General features: G+C 34.7%; 1 protein-coding gene across 3 annotated transcripts in view; it reads right to left on the reverse strand.

The window, feature by feature from the left end:
- LOC143083078 (cysteine and glycine-rich protein 1-like) overlaps positions 1 to 22789 on the reverse strand; it is a 42303-nt gene that overhangs the window by 9807 nt on the left and 9707 nt on the right. For 2 of the 3 annotated variants that reach the window (XM_076259271.1, XM_076259272.1), the window contains exons 2-3: positions 20108 to 20231; positions 16948 to 17113 (exon numbers count right to left, since the gene is read on the reverse strand). In XM_076259271.1, coding sequence (XP_076115386.1) covers positions 16948 to 17113; positions 20108 to 20204 — 263 coding nt within the window. In that variant the 5' untranslated portion in view covers positions 20205 to 20231. Of the gene's footprint in view, positions 1 to 2334; positions 2463 to 16947; positions 17114 to 20107; positions 20232 to 22789 lie in introns of those variants that run through there. The other variant, XM_076259273.1, reaches the window with a different exon arrangement.

A 22789-nucleotide genomic window follows, 5' to 3' on the forward strand; every position in this document is an offset into this window, starting at 1 on the left:
TTTTATTATTTATTAATATGTGAAACAACTTTTTTGTATTTGTTTCAAATTTATTTCAGTTAAAACATCACCTGTAAACTATTTTACAACTGTTGGCCTTAATATTAGTGTTTTGTACAATTGTGTTTGATAAAATGGCTCTGGACATAGCCGGAAAATATTTTACAATTACAGAGGCAAATTTATGGCAGTATACATTTGAATAAAATAGTTATATGTTTCATGTTTTTGAAACCTTGTATAATGTCTGTACCTGGTAACTCATATAGTGTTTATTTCCATTAATTCAAACCATAAACACATCAATGGAACATTCTAATGCAACAACGTTTGTAACGTTCATTTTGATTGGATAACGTCACTTTCTTACATGGCATCAATTGACAATTGATGCTATGGGACGTACGCGCAAGCGCAGACGGCATATGACAGATTTTAAATACATGTTTTAACGTTGTTTTCTGTCAGTTTCATTAGAATGGAGATAACAATATTGTATTTTAAGCTCCGACCGCATCAATTTGGGATTTGATGGTCGCAAATAATCGTTAACGGTCTCCGCTAACGCATCGCCAGTAAACTTAATTTGCGACCATCAAATCCCCAATTGATGCTGTCGGAGCTTAAAATACAAAACAGTTATCTCCTAAATGGATATCAACAAGATAATTGGTGACAAAAATACACAATAAAGCAAATATTGTACCTACTTACCAAAAACATTATTGCAACAGTGTATTAATCAGAAGAGAAAAATACATAATAAAGCAAAACATATCACTATTCAGTAATACTAAGAAATCAGAACAAACTGGTTTGTCATTTAATAATGGCTATCAAGTTTAACCTAACCATGGATTTTATATATATATCATAAAAAAGCTATATGCATTGATTTTGTATTATAAAGAAAGCTTTTTTTTTTTTTTATTAAATAACATTCTTCTATACTGTGGTTTAATTTTAATTTGTGGATAGTGGAAAAATGTAGTTTCATGCATGGATATATTTCATCAAGGTTTTGCCAACCTATTATAGTAAATTTGAACCTAAAATTGAATTTTAAATCATTACATAGTTACAAGCAAAGTTAAAAGGTCCTATACCAAAGCAATCTTAATTTACCATCATGAAACTGACTTGCTTTTTTGAGACATCATTCAAGAGGCATAACTCTGGAAAAGAAATTGTGGCAAACTTAACCTGTATTTTATGGTAATAAGCTCATAATTTTGGAACAATATGAAATCTTCTCACAATTACAATTTAGTTCTCATCAGGAAGACTTTTTCCATTTTGAAAATTCAAAAGCATAAATTTGGAAAAGCTATTGGGACAACAGTGATAAAATGTCACGTGTATGTAAATTTGTTAACTTATAAGGTTAGAGGTCTTAATCATTTGATATGGTACAAAGGGATAAAATTACTAAACTAAATAACACTTTTTTGAAGTATGAAATGAGGGCAAAGGTTAATGTTGTACCCCTCTTAAAAGAATTGCAGAGGTGATGAACCTTTATACACCGGCCATCATAGGTTTTAGAAATAGACTAAAATAACCATCTTGTACTGCCAGAAGGTGTTGGCTTACTTGACTTACTTATTTAAGCTTAACTTTCTTGATTCAAATTCTTAGATATTTTCTAAATTTCTAAGTTATGAACTTGCTTATCAACAACAAAATTACACCCAAGACACAATGATGATGGCTTAGGCATAAATTTTATATTCCTTAATTATAAGAAAACATTGAACTAGACGTAACCATCTAAAAATATGCCAAAAACAAGAATATTTCTATATGATTATATCTGGCCCTCATGCCCTTATTATCACAATTCTATTAATCTTTAAATCTGAGCGAAAACCCAAAATTGTCACAAATTTTAAAAGTTTAAATAATAATAAAACATGAGTACTATGGTTCTAGCTGTTTTGACCACAACTTCATGATAAACTACCATCTATAAAAATTTAACCTTTTTTTAAATCTGAACTTTTATCTATCTTTACCCACAGTTTAACCTCATAATTCTGATATGGGGACAGGTCAAAGGACATGAACAGTAAATGGACGGATGAAAAGATAGAATAACATAATAGCTTCATTGGAAGCTTCAGACCGTTTTCTGCTCTTTGATCAGCTTAAAATTGTTGTCTCTTTGACAGACTCCCAACTTCCATTCTCAATTCCTTAGAACTACTCTCTTAGGAAGGGCAAACACAATATCCAATCATTTTCAACAATACAATTACTCCCATAAACCTTATTCCAAATTCAACCCTTAAATAAATATAAAAATAAATCGTGGTATCCTCATTTAAAACTTACCTCCCCATTCATGTTTTTACACATGGTCTAAAGACCACTGGTCAAGTTTGTTAAAACAAAACAGTCAGATGACAGTTTAATCCTCAATGTGAATTAAAATTTATAAGTATAATCCAACACTATTTAAATTAGTCAATATTCTACACTTCAGTTAAATTTTCTATTTCTTTTAATATGTTCATCAGCAAATATTCTTCCATTTAAGCACTCTCATATGTATTTTTTTAATCTATGAATTTCTATTAAACTCGCATACAAGTTAACGCAAAAAAAAATGTTTCATTATTTTATAAATTATGTTTTTCTAGCTATTATGGCACTAGAAAATCAATTTTAAATTATATGCATAGATTATTATCCTTCAGAATGGTATAATCCCAAGTAAAAACCATCTGTCGAGTTTAAATAAAGTTAGTAACTGTTTGAAACTGTGGTATTTTTTCTGACGAAATGTACACAAATTATCCAAACCACATTGCTAGCCTATTGTTTACAATGTATTATCCCACTATAAATAAATTTCTGTGAGCAGAATCCAGATTTTTCTGACTTTCTCAACAATACAATAAACAAACGTTAGAACGTAATGACATCTCACAAGATTTATATCCGATTCATAAATATTTATTTTGAAAATGAACCTAGAAGTTTAAAGAATACCAGGGGAAGGCAAGAAATTGATAATATCCATACTTTTAATTATGTTTCTACGACTTGACAATTTCCAGGTGATAATGTAACAATGCTGTCCATGGATTCATTGATTAATTAATTCCACCATGGCACATAACTTTAATGAAATTGAAGTGATTATTTATGCTATGCAGGTCTCATCGTACTGATTTCACTAGAAACAATTCAACTTTGTTTTACAATTACTTGACAGTATATTAAATGCATGTTGAGTTATTGCACTTTGCATGCTCTAGTCTGTCTATTGCTGATTGAGATATGTCATGTACATCCCAAATTAACCTATATTTTAAAAGCCTAAAATAGGCAATAGAAAATCAGATGAAATGACTTTTGGTTACAATGAAACACTGGATTCATGAAATTATGAAAACAAAACTTGAACAATGGGATTAGTTAGAACCGAATATTTGTCAAAAATTTTAAATAAAGAAAGATATTATATTTTCTTAATTACTAAGGTTTTTATTATTGCGAAAAATGCGACAGAGTTGTAAACATGGTAAACGCAATAATTAAAACTCACATTTTGAAATATTTTATATGAATTACTTCCACATTGTGCATGAAGAGTTGAAAGGCTTTTTTTTTAAATGTGATAATCACTAGCTTTCATTTCATTTAAATTTTGAAAAATATTCTTATATTTTCATAGCAAATTTTCAAAATAAAAAAATTATATTCAAATTTTGATTCTGATACTAAAATTTTAATCATTAAAATTTTAAAAATTGTCTATAGAGATAAAAGAGTCTTTTTATATGCATTCAAATAACATGTGGATTCAGTTCAAATTTTGCTTTGATCTGATTTATAACTCAAGAGATGATTACCTCATGTACCTTGTGAAACCAAATAGTGCTGCCCAGACAACATTCATCATACTTTGTGCCAGATTTACGTAAATCAATCTAACATGCCTTAACTTTATACAATGTTTCTAAAATAAAAACCTATAATCTGGAGATACCTATTTTTGGAAAAAACTGATTAATGATCCTTCGTCTCATTTTCATTTCTGGAAGTCTTTACAATTAGTTCACCATGAATTATTATGAATTATTATATCAAGAAATAATTGTTTATTCCATCGTTCTATCATATGCAAGAATTTAGGTAGCATCTTTATCATTATGTCCATATGATTTCACTGATCAATATCACAAAGATTTTCATGTTCTATAATTACTGGTTACAAATGTACATAATCGTCTGTGACCAACTTTAATCATATTTATATATTACTATTTTTCAAGACATGTACTATTCTAAAATAATCTTATAGAAATGATCAGCTGCTGTCATGCAATTTCAATTGATTTTTGAAAAAGACACATTCTTTTAATCATATCAAACTCAATTAATATAACAGTTATAAATAAAAAATACCTGAAAATATGTGTCATTAATTTTAATTAATCTACAGTGTAACACTCATCAATATATATAGTTATCAAAGGTACCAGGATCATAATTTAGTACGCCAGATGCGCGTTTCGTCTACATAAGACTCATCAGTGACGCTCATATCAATATATTATAAAGCCAAACAAGTACAAATTTGAAGAGCATTGAGGATCCAAAATTCCAAAAAGTTGTGCCAAATACGGCTAAGGTTATCTATGCCTGGGATAAGAAAATCCTTAGTTTTTTTGAAAAATTAAAATTTTTGTAAACAGGAAATTTATCAAAATGACCACATTATATAAAAGACAGTGATTGGAATTACAAATGGATATAAATATAAATATATTTACATTGAACTGCACAAAATGGTTCAGTAATTGTGGCCACTTTACTGACAAGTTACAGTTTTACAAGTGCCACAGTGCCACTATCAGGTTGTTTTTTAGACTAATGTATTTGAATGTTCCTTTGTTATCTTTTGCTTCTATAGATGGAAGCAAGAAGAGACTAGAAAACAGAGTGACTGTGTGTGTGTTTTATTTTTTTTTTAGAGATAAATGTTTTACAATCTCTTCTTTTTAGGAAGTTTTAGTTATACATACTGTTATAAATGGGTATTGATAATAATCTCAAAGAAACAACACATTTTATATTTCTAAATTTTATTGGGATCAATATCTGAAAACCTGAAAAATAATGGTCTTAGATGATTTTCATACACTAAGACAACTTTGGCAAACTCAATTTGGGGAGATCAAATTGCATATGTTTATAATAAGTACCAATTTTATCAGATAACATAACATTTAACATAACGTCTATCAACTTATCAAGTTGACATAGCGGTAAAATTCAACTGTCAGTGAACAGGCACTTCGATCACGATTTTCACGGGTCTACATTAAATTCACACTTTCAGGGGATAATGGGTTTATAAAACATGTTTGTCGTTACCTATTCATTCAGTCTCAGTGTTATTTGACACATCTTTTGGGTAGTTTTCCCTTAAATTCCATCATGGCGAGTGCTTGTTTACGTATATTGGAAGTTGCCATTCCAACGAATGGTCACTTCCGGGTAACGGTACTTCTTTATAAAGTTATAATAATACATAAAAGTATTATTAAGATATGATTAAATTACTTGCTGGCCTTCCTTTTACTGTGTAGGATATTTAATAATAGGAAATAATTACGTTAAGTACGTTTTTGTGTAGCGCCGTTAAGGAACTATTTTGTGATTTCAATGACGTCATATAGTAACGTAGGTGATAAGGCTACGAGTATGGAATTTTAAGGTTTATATTTATTATGTCACTTATTTATTGGAATTAAAGGCAAACTTTCGCGATTTTATGGATTTATAACGACATTTTGGGACATGAGCCAGAGTTTTCCTTAGTATTTCAAAGTTATAGTAGATTTTCAGTTCTGTGAGTCGCGGATGTATTTCACCGTCAAGTATAAATACGGCGTCGCACTAGCACTTTGGCATATCGTATCTGGCTATCAAGCAGAGCAGTACAATAAACCAAACAAACCCTTAAAGTCAAGCAAGCTATTTAGGTACAGGATGCATTTCGATATACAGCTATTTCACCTTAAGCTATGCGATAGCATTTCAAGCCTTTATTTATCTTTTTACATCTTTTGGAATATTTAACTAAAAGCTCACATAAGGACGTCTAGGAACCAAATATCGCTTTTATAAATATTCCCGCTTAAGCAGGTCTTCAACAGGAAGTGGCTTCATATTAAAACAAGATGAGGAACCAGTTCAATGTTTACAATTTCTCATAGCAGTTTTTGGCAAATTACACAAATTATTAAAGATGTAAAGATACGATGTCCCACCACGTTCACAACTTTCTTATATCGTAGTTTAATGAAATACGTATATTTCATTCTCTCATTATTGTATTGATAGGATAAAGTCTTGTAAATCTGTATTTATAAGTTATATCTGGGGTTCGGAAGGCCAGCATCTTACTATTACAAATTATGGTTATACTATGTTATTGCTGATATTTGCATGCGTTATTTATTGAGATATACATGCCTACTGGATTTCAAGCCTTTATTTATCTTTTTACATCTTTTGGAATATTTAACTAAAAGCTCACATAAGGACGTCTAGGAACCAAATATCGCTTTTATAAATATTCCCGCTTAAGCAGGTCTTCAACAGGAAGTGGCTTCATATTAAAACAAGATGAGGAACCAGTTCAATGTTTACAATTTCTCATAGCAGTTTTTGGCAAATTACACAAATTATTAAAGATGTAAAGATACGATGTCCCACCACGTTCACAACTTTCTTATATCGTAGTTTAATGAAATACGTATATTTCATTCTCTCATTATTGTATTGATAGGATAAAGTCTTGTAAATCTGTATTTATAAGTTATATCTGGGGTTCGGAAGGCCAGCATCTTACTATTACAAATTATGGTTATACTATGTTATTGCTGATATTTGCATGCGTTATTTATTGAGATATACATGCCTACTGGACAAGAATAAAAGTCACTCTTTTACGCTGGATTCTTCATTTATATATGATTATGCTGGAGTCAACAAACTACACTCAAAACAAGACAAAGTAACGGAACACTATCAATAAGCAATCATACGGAATTAAAAGTACACTCGACCCCTACTCGCCCGCCTGTAACAAACTGGTGTCAGAAGTGGGATGTCACAGTCCAAAGTGGCATCCAGGATGCGAACCTCACATTTATTTTTAAATTCAACTATCTACTAGTATACCAATTTAATATGTCAACGTCTACGATAAAGATGGATCTTAACGTGGTGGAAATTTAATTTTATTACAATAATTATTGTACGTTATATATATATAGGTTAAAATCAGTCTAAGTCTCAACATGGCCGAGTCGCCAGATCTGGAAATCAGATTTAGATCGGAAGAGAGAGAAAAAGAAGTAAGGCATGAGAGAAATACCGAATTTGCGGACGCAAATGAAACTTTAGAAGAACACAGAGCAAATGTATACGCACATGGGGAGGGAGACGTAAATAGAGAATATGGCATGTCTGGACAAAGAGGACAAAGGGGGATAAATACTGACGGATTCCGATACAACAACCCACACACAGTCTCTATTAGACCAGAACCATATGATGGAGGAGAGGATTGGGAGGAATATATTTCACACTTTGAGGTGTGTGCCGAACTTGGGAGATGGCGGGACGCAGACAAAGTATTAGCGCTAGCGGCAGCATTAAGGGGACCAGCAAGGACATTTTACATTAGTTTAGAACAGACGGAAAAACGGGATTACGGTATTTTGACTCAGAGATTAGGATTACGATTTGGGAGTACAAGGCAACAAAACAGATGGCTTTCTCGTCTTGAAATGAGAAAAAGGAACCCAGGAGAAGCAATAGCGGCGTTGGCGGACGATCTACGCCAGATGGCTCAGAGAGCTTATATTGATCTTGATGCAAGGGCTCAGGAAGTATTGGCACTTAACCAGCTGTACAAAAGCGTTACACCTGAAGTAAAATACCAATGCACTAACCAGGGATGTAGAACTGTTGCAGGAGCTGTAGAGGTAATAGAAAGATATGAAGCTATAATAGGAGATGGCTCAGAAAAGAAGAAAGGCAGTGTCAGAATGACAACAGATACACATTTAGGAGAAGCATCTAATTTTCCACAGGAACCTTCGGAAAACCAATTTCACGATAGCATTGATGGACTAACAAGGAGGATTTCACAGCTTGAAGGTACAAAACAGAATTATAGCAACTCTTGGCAAAATAATAATAACAGAAGGCCTCAATGGGGAAATACTAATAACAGGCAAGCTAAATGCTTCATTTGTGAGAGCACAAGTCACTTATGTAGATATTGTCCATTTTATCTTCGATACAAGCAAGAAAATGCAAGACATGACAATACTGGAGGACAGCAAGGCTCCAAGGACCAGGATAACAGAAACTCACAAAGTCTCAACCAGGGAAACTTCAGTTCCCCATTGGCTCGATAGACCGGGAACCAGTGGGAAATTTACGGTCACAGGAATTAAGTCACAATATTAGGATAGGACAAATGGGAAATACATGTGGTATTTGGGATAACGGATTTTATACTAAAGGATACCTACAAAACTTACCTTTGACAATATTAATAGACAATGGATCAACCTCTTCTATATTAAATTATAAAATTTACAGACAGTTAGCTGATGTACTGAAAAACGCAATACTAGAACCAAGCACATATAAACTTTTTGATGTAAATGGCAATCCTTTATGCTCATACGGGACACTTAAACAAAAACTCACTTTAGGGACAGCAGATTTTAACACAGAATTTCTGGTCTGTGATATCAAACAAGATGCGATCTTGGGGCAGGATTTTCTATTGGATCATATAGACAAAATTGATTATAAGAGACAGATATTATCTACAAAGGATACAGATATACGTTGCTGGATAGGAGGAGAAGCAAATGCAATATGTAGAGTCATTGTAAAGGAGACAGTCACTTTGCCGGGAAAATCTAAAATGCTCATTCCAGTAATAATAGAAAATGCAGAACACTTAGGACCACTGGGATACGTTGATAAAACTCAGAAAAAGGAAACAGAACATAACATCACTAGGGGAATTTTAGATCCACACCAGGAAGACATTAGAGTACAATTAATTAACTTTCGGGAAGAACCAATTACTGTACATGCTAAGGAACAGATAGGTGTATGTGAGTCGTACTACGAAATGCCAGCGGTAGGAGTATGCAATTACATTGGAACAGAAGGGACCAGTTCAGACAAGCTACCATCACATATTGAGGACCTATTTAACAGAAGTATTGTACATTTACAGGAAAAAGAAAAGCAATACCTGAAGGAACTTCTTCAGGCATACTCAGACGTTTTTGCAAAATCAGCGGATGATTTAGGGAGGACTAATAGAGTACAACACAGGATAAATACAGGAACTGCACATCCGATAAGACAAGCACCTAGGAGGCTACCATTGGGGAAAAGGGAAATAGAAAAAAAGGAAATAGTCAAAATGTTGGACCGAGGAGTCATTGAACCATCAAACAGCCCTTGGAGTTTTAGGACCGTACTTATAGCCAAGAAGGACGGAAGTACAAGAGTATGTGTGGACTATAGAGCTTTAAATGAAGTGATCATTAACAAAGACGCCTATCCCTTGCCTCGTGTGGACGACTGCTTAGATTCGTTAGCAGGAGCCAAATGGTTCGGATGTCTAGACTTAAATCAAGGTTTTTATCAGGTGGAGCTCTATCCAGATGACAGAGAAAAGACCGCATTTTCGACCAGTCAAGGACTCTTTCAGTTTACAGTCACCCCATTTGGCTTAGCCACTAGCCCAGCAGTTTTCGAAAGATTAATGGAGGACGTACTTAGAGGACTTCAGTGGGAGGAATGTCTCTTGTACATGGATGACATAATCGTTCCAGGGGCAACGTTTGAAGAAGAACTACTTAGGCTAGAGCACGTATTTCAAAGAATGAGGGAAGCAAACTTAAAATTGAAACCATCAAAATGCATTTTGTTTCAGAAAAGCGTCAAATTTCTTGGGCATGTAGTCTCAGAGCAAGGAGTTCAAACCGATCCTGAGAAAATAGAAGCAGTTCAAAAATGGCCAGTTCCACGGAATGCAAAGGAAATAAAGAGCTTTTTAGGACTTTGCTCCTATTATCGGAAATTTGTTAAGGGTTTTGCTGATCTATCCAGACCTTTACATAAAGCATGTGACAAGGGGACGAAATTTATTTGGACAGAAAACTGCCAGCTTGCTTTCAACTCACTAAAAGAAGCACTAACTACACCACCAATATTGGTTTACCCAGTTACAGACAAAACCTTCATTTTGGACACCGACGCCAGTAATTACGCAGTAGGAGCCGTCCTCTCACAGGAACACGATGGTCGTGAGCATGTTATTGCATACATGAGCAAGGCACTCAATAAGCATGAAATTTCATACTGTACGACTAGAAAGGAGCTACTAGCTGTAATCATTGCCTTGAAGAATTTTCATCCATACGTCTATGGTAGACCAGTTTTACTCAGAACTGACAATGCAGCCGTCAGTTGGCTTCAAAGTCTGAAGGATCCTACAGGTCAGGTAGCAAGATGGCTTCAGACATTAGGAACATATAATTTCAAAGTTACTCATAGGGCAGGAAGGAAACATACAAATGCTGACGCAATGTCAAGGAATCCATGTAAGTCATGTAAACATCAAGAGGATTTAAATCAAGCTGAAAACGATAATGATACGGAGAAAAGTGAAAAACCTGTAGAATGCCATTCAAATTTAGAAAAACAAGAAGAAACAGTAAAACACTTTGCTACACCCCTCACGGAAGCAGATGAAACAGCAGGTATCACTGAAATTACAGGGCTAATTCCAGGAAATATCCGAGCTGTAACAAGGAGTGAACTCAAGGAACAACAGAATGAAATGAAAGTCAATGAGGCACTTTTAGGGGGTTGGGAACCATCGGAAATAAGACAACAGCAATTAGAAGATGACAATATTGGGAAAGTATTTGCAGCATTTGAAAGCGGATCTCAGAAACCACCATGGGAAAGTATTTCAAGTGGAACATCAGCATTGAAAACTCTTTGGGGACAATGGAACAGATTAGAATTGCATGGAGGAGTTTTATACAGAAGGTTTGAGACAAACAATGGCCAAACAGCCCGAAAACAAATGATTGTTCCTAAGAGTCGAACACAAGAGCTGTTACACTATTTTCATGACGTACCATCAGCTGCTCATTTAGGTGTGGACAAGACACTGGAAAAGCTCAAGAACGGATTCTATTGGCCTAACATGAAGGAATATGTTCAAGCATATTGCCGTTCATGCGACAGTTGCTTTGCAAGAAAACCAAAGAAAGAATCAACTAAAGCACCTTTGGGTACCTATGTCTCAGGAGAACCAATGGAAAGAGTAGCATTAGACATTTTTGGACCATTGCCATTAACAAAACGAAACAATAAGTACATCTTAGTCATTTCAGATCTTTTTACCAAATGGACAGAGGCTATAGCCCTACCAAATGAGGAAAGTTCAACGATTTGTACCGCATTTATAGACCATTTCGTAACAAAATTTGGAGCCCCTCTACAACTACACTCAGATCAAGGAAGAAACTTTCAAGCCGATATTTTCCAGAGAATGTGCAATCTACTAGGCATTCATAAAACCAGAACTACGAGTTTCAGACCACAATCCAACGGTGGTGTGGAACGTTTTAATAGAACACTTGCTTCTATGTTATCGATGTACTGTAAACAAAAACAAGATCAATGGGACCAGTATCTACAACAGGTGATGATGGCATACAGATCTTCCGTACATGCATCTACTTCCAAGACACCAAATTCTATGCTCTTTGGAAGGGAGGTAACTTTACCGCTGCAGGCTGTGATCCCAAAGCCAGATACTGAAATTCAAGAAAACCGGTCGCCAGATGAGTATGTGGCACACCTACAAAATAAATTAAAAGAAAATCATGCATTTGCAAGGAAAGCACTCAAAAAGGTCTCTATATATCAGAAAAAGAGATATGATCTTAACGCCAAGAAAAGAATCTTTAAAAGGGGGGAAGCTGTCTGGATCTACGACCCAATAAGGAAAAAGGGAGTATGCTCAAAACTCACACCTAAATGGAAAGGACCGTTTATAATTGAAAAGAGAATAGATGATGTTACTTACCGAGTAAAAAGAAGCTTGAGGCAGCCGTCGACTGTATATCATGTGGATCGTTTAGCACTGTATCAAGGGAGGAATGTACCATCGTGGGCAAGCAGATTTCGAAGAATGATGAATTTAGAGGAAGCAAATAACGACCAGCAATTGGATAAGCCAGTTGGCTAAATGTTGGAGGAATATTAAAGGTCCTCAGCATTCTGTACCTGTTCATACTTTTATTTTTGGATATACTGCAGTATATATTTTTATGACAGATCTGTCGGAGAGCGATTTGGGGGTGGTCTGATCAACCACTAGTCAAATCATTGAGATATAGGATAGGGAACCTGACTGACTAAGGAGGAGCCTAGTAGTCGAGTTTATTTTTGGATATGAACAGTTATAGATATTTTTGGAGTTGTTTCGTTGGTGTTATTTGCATGGTTTGAGTTGAGTTTACTTGCCTACGGATGCTGGCCTTCCATGAACACATTTATAGAATGGGACGGGGGGAGGATTTTAACTTATTATATAAACAATACAGGGAATTAATGGCAGTATTCCTTGTATTTCAGAATGAGTTCAGTGGTATCGACAAAATGCTGGTTATGCCCGGAAACCTATGAAAAGAAAAAGGACCTGAAGAGCCATGCCATCTCCGAGCATTCGGTGTGCAGAGTTGTTTGTCCATGGTGTGTAGATAGTGAGAGGACGTTTGGCAGGATGTCGGAGCTCACCAAGCACAGTAAGAGAAAACACAATGATCTAACCATAGACCTCCTGGAGGGTGATTTCTTTACAGAGCCTAATGGATTTTGGTTAGCCAAGCGGCCAGATGATTATGTTAGAATTATAAAGCCTTCAGAATGGACGAGCACCATTGCCATCAGGACCAGGGCAGCACTGTTGGGATGGGTGGAAGCCACCAAGAAGGAGGGATCAGACAAACATAAGAAGTCATGGGAAGAAGGATGGAAGAAAGCACTGGGTCATTCTGTTACAAGTGAGCAGCCCACCAGCTCTAGGAAACGGAAATACAGTCCATCCAGACCTCTAGTGGACCTTCCTGAACTAGCAGTAGCCAGGATTGACCTATCATCTAAGGGGAACATAGGCTTTCTTAGAATGAAGGAGTCGTCAGCAGAAATATGGTTCAAGGTAGAAATGGTGCATTGGGTCATGGAGGACTCCAGGGCAAAGGACAATTTGGTTAGGAGAATGAGCATTGCAAAGACAGACCATGAGCCACCACAAACTTGGGGAACAGAACTTAAGTTGTCTGAGTCAAAGCACACCTTGAATCAGGTAACTAAGGCGTTGGGAATTGGTGAGAGACATGTCAGGAAGCTGTTTAGGGGAAAGGTGACGTTTGAAACCAAGTCCAGGAAGAAGGCAGAGGAAACAACCAGGGAAGAAAGTAGTAAATCCGATATTGGAGAAGAGCCAGAGTACGAGATAATGGACTCTATTGGAGAAGTAGACAACCTAGAAGTTATATTAGAAGAAAAGGAACAACCAGAAACAGCTAAAACCATCTCAACAACACAGGAACCATCAGAAAAAGTTGCAGATGTCCTACCAACAGCAGAAAAGAAAAAACCAAGCAAGCCAGTACCAATTCAAGACAGCCCTCTTAAGAAACTAGACAACAAAGAGAATGATACATATTTACCAATGCTGAGTGAGGACGAGGAGGAAGAGGAGGAGGAAGACAAGGCAACATCAGAGAGGTCAGATAAACGAATCATAATGGTGAGCCATAAGGAAGTGTTTGATATTGACACTGACGAAGAAGAAACTACCAATATATCACTTAGGGAGAGGGCGGAAAAGCTATTAAAAGCAGGAGGGATGCCCCTATTTCCACCAGGGAGGAGACAATGGGCCGGAGAAAGGATGCAGGTGTCGAGTAAACCAACACCAATGTTCTGGCCGCCCAAGGAATGGAGGAAATTGACAGCGGATCAGAAGCTGACAGCCTGGAGGTTCGCTGCCATGACCTTGGCAAGGGAGCATGGAGTCGACACGGTCAAGGAAGAGAGAGACGTACTTGACAAGTATGCCATGCTTGCCTTGCCAGGTACTGCGTTACCTAATCAACCTGGAGAAGACTTGATTATAAAGGCTCGTTTGGCCAATTACCACTTGTTGAAGGATATCTGTCTTGGTAAACTGGAAGGAATTGAAGCTTTGGAATTAATAGATATGCTGGAAGCCGCAACCCGATCAAAACCACAAAATGACTTAGTTAAATTATTATGTAATGTACCTCTGAGATTGTCAGAAGATGTTAAGAAGGATAAATCGCATTAACTGTATACACTTTTTTTACTATCTAAGATGACAACGACCATCACCAAGAAGAACCGATCAAGAAAGACTTAGAACTGTCAAATTTTATTGTTACTGTTCTTTTGTGTTTTAATGCTTTTAGTTCATTGCATATATTTTATCATGTGTACAATACAAAAGAGAATTCGGGAGAATTCTTTTTTTATTGGGTGGGGAAAGTGTTATAAATGGGTATTGATAATAATCTCAAAGAAACAACACATTTTATATTTCTAAATTTTATTGGGATCAATATCTGAAAACCTGAAAAATAATGGTCTTAGATGATTTTCATACACTAAGACAACTTTGGCAAACTCAATTTGGGGAGATCAAATTGCATATGTTTATAATAAGTACCAATTTTATCAGATAACATAACATTTAACATAACGTCTATCAACTTATCAAGTTGACATAGCGGTAAAATTCAACTGTCAGTGAACAGGCACTTCGATCACGATTTTCACGGGTCTACATTAAATTCACACTTTCAGGGGATAATGGGTTTATAAAACATGTTTGTCGTTACCTATTCATTCAGTCTCAGTGTTATTTGACACATCTTTTGGGTAGTTTTCCCTTAAATTCCATCATGGCGAGTGCTTGTTTACGTATATTGGAAGTTGCCATTCCAACGAATGGTCACTTCCGGGTAACGGTACTTCTTTATAAAGTTATAATAATACATAAAAGTATTATTAAGATATGATTAAATTACTTGCTGGCCTTCCTTTTACTGTGTAGGATATTTAATAATAGGAAATAATTACGTTAAGTACGTTTTTGTGTAGCGCCGTTAAGGAACTATTTTGTGATTTCAATGACGTCATATAGTAACGTAGGTGATAAGGCTACGAGTATGGAATTTTAAGGTTTATATTTATTATGTCACTTATTTATTGGAATTAAAGGCAAACTTTCGCGATTTTATGGATTTATAACGACATTTTGGGACATGAGCCAGAGTTTTCCTTAGTATTTCAAAGTTATAGTAGATTTTCAGTTCTGTGAGTCGCGGATGTATTTCACCGTCAAGTATAAATACGGCGTCGCACTAGCACTTTGGCATATCGTATCTGGCTATCAAGCAGAGCAGTACAATAAACCAAACAAACCCTTAAAGTCAAGCAAGCTATTTAGGTACAGGATGCATTTCGATATACAGCTATTTCACCTTAAGCTATGCGATAGCATTTCAAGCCTTTATTTATCTTTTTACATCTTTTGGAATATTTAACTAAAAGCTCACATAAGGACGTCTAGGAACCAAATATCGCTTTTATAAATATTCCCGCTTAAGCAGGTCTTCAACAGGAAGTGGCTTCATATTAAAACAAGATGAGGAACCAGTTCAATGTTTACAATTTCTCATAGCAGTTTTTGGCAAATTACACAAATTATTAAAGATGTAAAGATACGATGTCCCACCACGTTCACAACTTTCTTATATCGTAGTTTAATGAAATACGTATATTTCATTCTCTCATTATTGTATTGATAGGATAAAGTCTTGTAAATCTGTATTTATAAGTTATATCTGGGGTTCGGAAGGCCAGCATCTTACTATTACAAATTATGGTTATACTATGTTATTGCTGATATTTGCATGCGTTATTTATTGAGATATACATGCCTACTGGACAAGAATAAAAGTCACTCTTTTACGCTGGATTCTTCATTTATATATGATTATGCTGGAGTCAACAAACTACACTCAAAACAAGACAAAGTAACGGAACACTATCAATAAGCAATCATACGGAATTAAAAGTACACTCGACCCCTACTCGCCCGCCTGTAACAATACTATAACCATATATAAAAAAGAAGATGTGGTATGACTGCTAATGAGACAACTATCTACAAAAGACCAAAATGGAACAGACGTTTACAACTGTAGGTCACCGTACAGCCTTCAACAATGAGCAAAACCATATGCATGACAGATGGGCTACATAAATACCAAGACAATTGTGAGTGAAATGGTTGATACATCCACTTCGGTTTAATGTTAGAATAGTAGTAATATTCATATGTAAAATGTAGATAACATAACATGGCACACTATTATATAACAAGTCAAAATGATTTTACTTCACATATATTTATGATTGAAGAAAGCTTTAGTTTTTGTGGATATTTGATTTAATTTGTGGTTTGTGAAAGTGTGCAAAAAAAAAGAAAATTTGAACCTGTACCCACAAAAATCCCACAACAATCATAATGAATCCCAGTGGCGGATCCAGAGGGAGGGTTCTGGGGGTTGGAACCCCCCCCCCTTTTTTTGGACGATCAATGCATTTGAAGGGGACATATAGTTGGAACCCCTCCTTTGTCCTGGGTTGGGAACCCTCCCTTTTTCAAATGGTTGGATCCGCCACTGAATCCACAGTATTCACATTAGTTGTTTCTTTAAAACATAATAAATTGCCAAACTTTACATTTTGATTCCAAACATGACTTACTCTCTTGTGACATGGTATGGTCTGCCTGTGTCCATAGATAGTCCACTGGCACCTGAAGCAAATCCATATCCTTTAGGTCCAAACAGCTTTCCATAGCAGGCTTTACAGAAAGCATCCCCATCATGTCCTGTACAAGTAGTACTGTCCAACAGTTTGTTACAATTACCTGTTCAAAATTGTCAATGAACAATACGTTATACAAGATACATAATTAAGTGAATAAGTCTGGAAAAAATTATCATAAAAGGCAGGTCAGACAGAAATCAACCTTAAGTAAATGCATGTATAAATGTACATGTATAAATAAACTCATAATAGATACCAGGACTAAATTTAGTATATACGCCAGACACGCGTTTCGTCTACAAAAGACTCATCAGTGACGCTCGAATCCAAAAAAGTTAAAAAGGCCAAATAAAGTACGAAGTTGAAGAGCATTGAGGACCAAAATTCCTAAAAGTTTTACCAAATACAGCTAATAATATCGGTAATCTATGTCTGAGGTAGAAAAGCCTTAGTATTTAAAAAAAATCTAAATTTGTAAACAGTAAATTTATAAATGTATAAATGTACATGTATAAGACTGTGACTGATTTCAGAACATTTAAATACGAAATAGAAGTTGTATTTTGGTGAGTTTTGTAAGGCTCTTTTTAAAACGCAGTTTTTAAATATTTTAGACTTTTAATATAGATTTGTTGAACCCGAATTATGTTAACAGGTGTATTGATATTCTTTTGCATAAGGTCGGTTTCTATCCGATGCAACTCATATGAGTCTCATATAATAAATACATGTGCTTTACTGTTGATGTTCATGTACAACTGGAAAAACACAGAAGTGTAACTGTACCTTTGCTAACATGGAACAAAATGGCATGTAGAGATCTTTAAGCAAGGCTTAATCGTATGTGTGTTGATTTACGATCAAAATAATGTTTTATTAAGTATTATCATACTATTATGGGAGGGAGAATGCAATAAAAAACAACTTTACAGTGTTGCACTGAGCAACATGACCAAATAGAACAATAATTTATATGAAGAAGCTCAGTTTATTTATGTATTTATTTGGGATTTATTTTACACTAAAGATGGCCAAAATTATTCTTTGAAGTTTGGGTATAAAAGGCATTTGAATTTGAACCTTCAGGATAGTAGCATGACTCCATGAGTTAAATATTTAGTATCAAGTTTGCTTCATGTTTTCCAAAAAATTCAGAAAAACAAGTTCCATGTGATCCATATATATATATTTCCATGTGATCGGATGTGGTCACACTGACATATTAAGACCTAAAGATTAATACTGTCTGCTTAGCTTTAATACATCATATAATGAAATACACAATCTTTAAAAAAAAATCTTATTATCTTAATGGAGAAACTGTGTAATATGCTTGCAATATATTTTGATTAAATCTTCAATATATGCTTTATATAACATGTAAACGGATGTGACTTTTACTCAAATTTAGCATTAACATGTTCTAGATACTAAAATACTTTGGAAATAATTAATATAGTTCAAAATTAAAACTTCACATTACGTAAAAATATGCACTTTAACTCATTCTAGAGCACAGAATTGATTGATCCTACCAATAAATGTGTGATCTATTCTTTTAATTAATAACTGTCCTTATTGAGAACTAGCTGACTGATGGCAGATTGTATCATATCCTTTAATCTTATTGATAGCAAGTAAAATATTGAAATATAATCATTCTAAAACAGATCAAGTTCAATAAATCTGATGACAAAGGCTCATATAATCACACATTCTCTTCGGTGTAGCCAATACAATATGGACTCTCTGCATCAGATTCACTTTCTAACAGTATATACACAACATATAAAAGCAAGTTTTTATCAATGCTGACAAGCACAGTCTGATATGTGAGATATGTCAATGAGAAAACAAACCCACTAAAAACAACAACAAAACACAATAAACATTAAGAGATCATCTTATGATACCAGGTATTAAAAATCATAATGGGTTTATAAAATGAGTTGTGATGGATAGAATGTGACTTGGGACATGTTAAATGGCACTCAAACCACATCTTAGTTAAAGAAAATACTGTCCAGGAAATCAGTCTCTCAAGGATGGCACTGTTACCCCCCCCCCCCTGATAATAGTATATAGGGTATATTGATATCTACCATCATATACTGTGGTTTCATTAATATTCGTTTGATACCAATTTTCGTAGATTTTGTGGTTGTCAGCGAACCACGAATTTAAATGTTCAGCGAGTAACAAATTTCGTAAAGCCAAATAAAAATATATATGTGGTTCCAGTAACCCTACCATCCCTACTTTTTCGTCTTAAAAATAGCCTACCCTAAAGATTTTATTGTCATTTTTCATTAAGCACTGTTAAAGTCAGAATGTTGCTTCCATAGACTCAAAGTAAAAAAAAAATTAAAAAAAATTAAAAAACAAGAATGTGTCCTCAGTACACGAATGCCCCACTCGCACTATCATTTTCCATGTTCAGTGGACCGTGAAATTGGGGTAAAAACTCTAATTTGGCATTAAAATTAGAAAGATCATATCATAGGGAACATGTGTACTAAGTTTGAAGTCGATTGGACTTCAACTTCATCAAAAACTACCTTGACCAAAAACTTTAACCTGGAGCGGGACAGACGGACGAACGGACAGACAGACAGACGGACGGACAAACGGACGCACAGACCAGAAAACATAATGCCCCTCTACTATCGTAGGTGGGGCATAAAAATCCCTACCTATCTACCCTTACTTTTTTTCAGATGTAACTGGAACCACACATACTTTTTTATTTGGCCTAAGGAATATATCAGCAGACTTCGCAAATACAACAGAATCAAATATCAACGAAAGTTTTCCTCATTCCACGAAAATTGGTACCCACGAAAATAAATGAATCCACAGTACATAATATACATGTACTTGTAAAGTACACACAAATGAATATCATCTAAAATCCTTGAAAATAAATTCCTTCATCATTTAGATACTTTTGATTAATTAACATGTTTAAGGGTCTTTTACATACCTCTCTCAATTTTATTTGTTCTCTATATAAAATTGACATACAAGCACAATGTACATACAAATGTACATACAAAGACAAGTTTTAAATACAGTTTTATATAATATAACTTACCACATTTAAAACACAATTTATGCCATTTTTGGCTCAGAGCTAAAATTTCTTCAGCAAAGTAAACAGGTCTATCACATCTTGGGCAGTACTCAGGCATGGTTATCTGTATATATTGTAGCAAGTTCTGAAAATAAAAGTGTACATTTGAAAATGTCAACCAATGAATGAATAGCCATTTTAAAAGAAAAACAGACTACTTTCACATTTGTGCAGTTTCCATTATATTTCCCCTATCACAATCATATTATTACCTCACAGTAAAGGGTTGATTGTTCATTAAGGTCATTTACTCTGATTGATCTAAGGTCAACAACCCTTACTCAATCGTAAAAAAAAGAATTTGAAATTGTTCTATAATCATACAAAATGCTGTTAAAAAGAGTTACAATTCAATTGATGTCATTTACTTGCTTTGTCTAAGCTTTAAGGTGAATCATCCAAACTCAATCATGAAATATAATTTGAAATTGGTCTACCAGTATATACAACGTGATAATTAAAAAGCTGTCAAAAAATGTTCTAAAACATATATAGATAACCTAAATGCTATAGTCAATGCCCACTGAGGCAATCCTCTCTGCTAAATATCTAAGATAAGATCATTGCTTATCTATTTCTTACCCTCAATTATTTTCATTGTTGGAACAAGAAAAAAATACAAATGGATAGGAAACCAGTGTGACCTATGATGTCTATGGTTAATAAAATTGAGAATGGAAATGGGGAATGTGTCAAATAAACTCATCATAGATAACAGGACTAAATTTTATATATACGCCAGACGCGCGTTTCGTCTCTAAAAGACTCATCAGTGACGCTCGAATCCAAAAAAGGTAAAAAAGCCAAATAAAGTAAGAAGTTGAAGAGCATTGAGAACCAAAATTCCTAAAAGTGTTGCCAAATACAGCTAAGGTAATCTATGCCTGAGGTAGAAAAGCCTTAGTATTTCAAAAAATTCAAAATTTTGTAAACAGTTAATTTATAAATATAACAATATCAATGATAATTCATGTCAGCACAAAGAGACAACAACTCAACAAAGGAGCAGACAACAGCAGAAGGCCACCAATGGGTCTGATTACTAAGTTTACTAATAATTGAATTCCAAATCACATGTATCATAGTCAAATACAGTGAAACTTGTCTAATCTGACACACTGGGGACCAGAAAAAATGTCAAATTAAGCAGGGTGTCGGAATACTCAGTTTTTTTTCTGCAAGGATAGGCATATTTTGGGACCATGAAAATGTGTGGGTTAAAGCAGGATGTTGGAATACTCAGGAGTGGGATTAGGCAGGTTTAGTCTGGTTACACTGTACATGTATTTTCTTCTTTGAATTAAGTGCACATTAAAGTGCATGTCAATTCAGAATTAAAAGAAACTGGTACTATTTTACTTTTAATATATGTCAGTCCCAGATAAAATATACAAATATGTACTAAGTTGTTGCATCATAGCATGAAAAGTAATTTTCTTAACTTTTGTGTATTTATGTACTGTACTCAGTACTGCTACTTTTATACTTTATATACATATAGGGATCACCCATTTTAATGAACATTACAAGCACAACAGATGTTCCAGACCTGCTCCAGTCATTACAAACATCTTAACAGGTATAGGTATATGTATTGGAAATACTATATATCATTAAGGTCTTTCCTCTCCGCGAGGAAAGACCTTATTGTTTTTCTAATGTTTTTAAGGTCTTTCCTCTCCGCGAGGAAAGACCTTATTGTTTTTCTCCTGTTTTTTTTTTTTTTTTTTTTTCATCCAGCATTTGTTTGACATGGCCTCCCCTCGTTTCTATTGGAGTTATCAAGACCAAATATGGACCACCGATAGACCTCATCATGAAGTATTACCACATGAGGCTGTGCAGGATTTCATCATCCCCTTTAGAAGTTATCTCCCTTTTATTGTTTTTTTTCGACATGGCCCCCCCTCGTTGTTTTTGAAGATATCATGACCTTATTTGGACAATAGTTAGATCTCATCATGATGTGTTACCATATGAGGCTGCTAAGGATTTCATCATTCCCTATGAGAGTTATGTCCCCTTGAAGCAATTTCTTTCTTTTACATTTTTCTCAAAAAGTATTCAAGATAGAATCGATTTAAAAACGGCAACATGTACAGGACCAGATGGCAATGTTAATTAACATATACAATCATTTTGTTGTTAACCCTTATAAGGAGTTATTTCCCTTGAAAAAATATAAACAATTTTTGAAAAATTGTATCTCAAGAACCGGAAGTCGTAAAGACTTGGGACCTACACCAATAATCTTAAGTTCATGTGACCTTTAATTTGCACCCAAGGTCAAAGGTCACCGAGTGCAAAAAAAAATTACGCTGCAATTTCAAGCTTTCATATTAAGAAAACGATAAGAGTTTCCTGCATACTTACAGCGTATAAAATGTTCCTCTCGACGAGCTCTCTATTTTATACACTGACCTCAAAAGAGTCCGACTGTCTGTTCAAAAGTTACGACGGGATGATTCTTAAAAGTATAGTATTGTGTGTATATCTTTTTAAAGGTAACAGATATCAACCTACTATAAACTGCAAAGATGATCAGTAGTTCAAGACCTTCAATTTGAGGTCAATGTCAGGTCATGATGAAATTTCACCTTGACCTTCACATTTTACTATGACCTTGACATATTTGAAAGGTCA

The sequence above is a fragment of the Mytilus galloprovincialis genome, chromosome 7 (genome assembly GCF_965363235.1).
Source record: "Mytilus galloprovincialis chromosome 7, xbMytGall1.hap1.1, whole genome shotgun sequence".
NCBI lineage: Eukaryota > Metazoa > Mollusca > Bivalvia > Mytilida > Mytilidae > Mytilus > Mytilus galloprovincialis.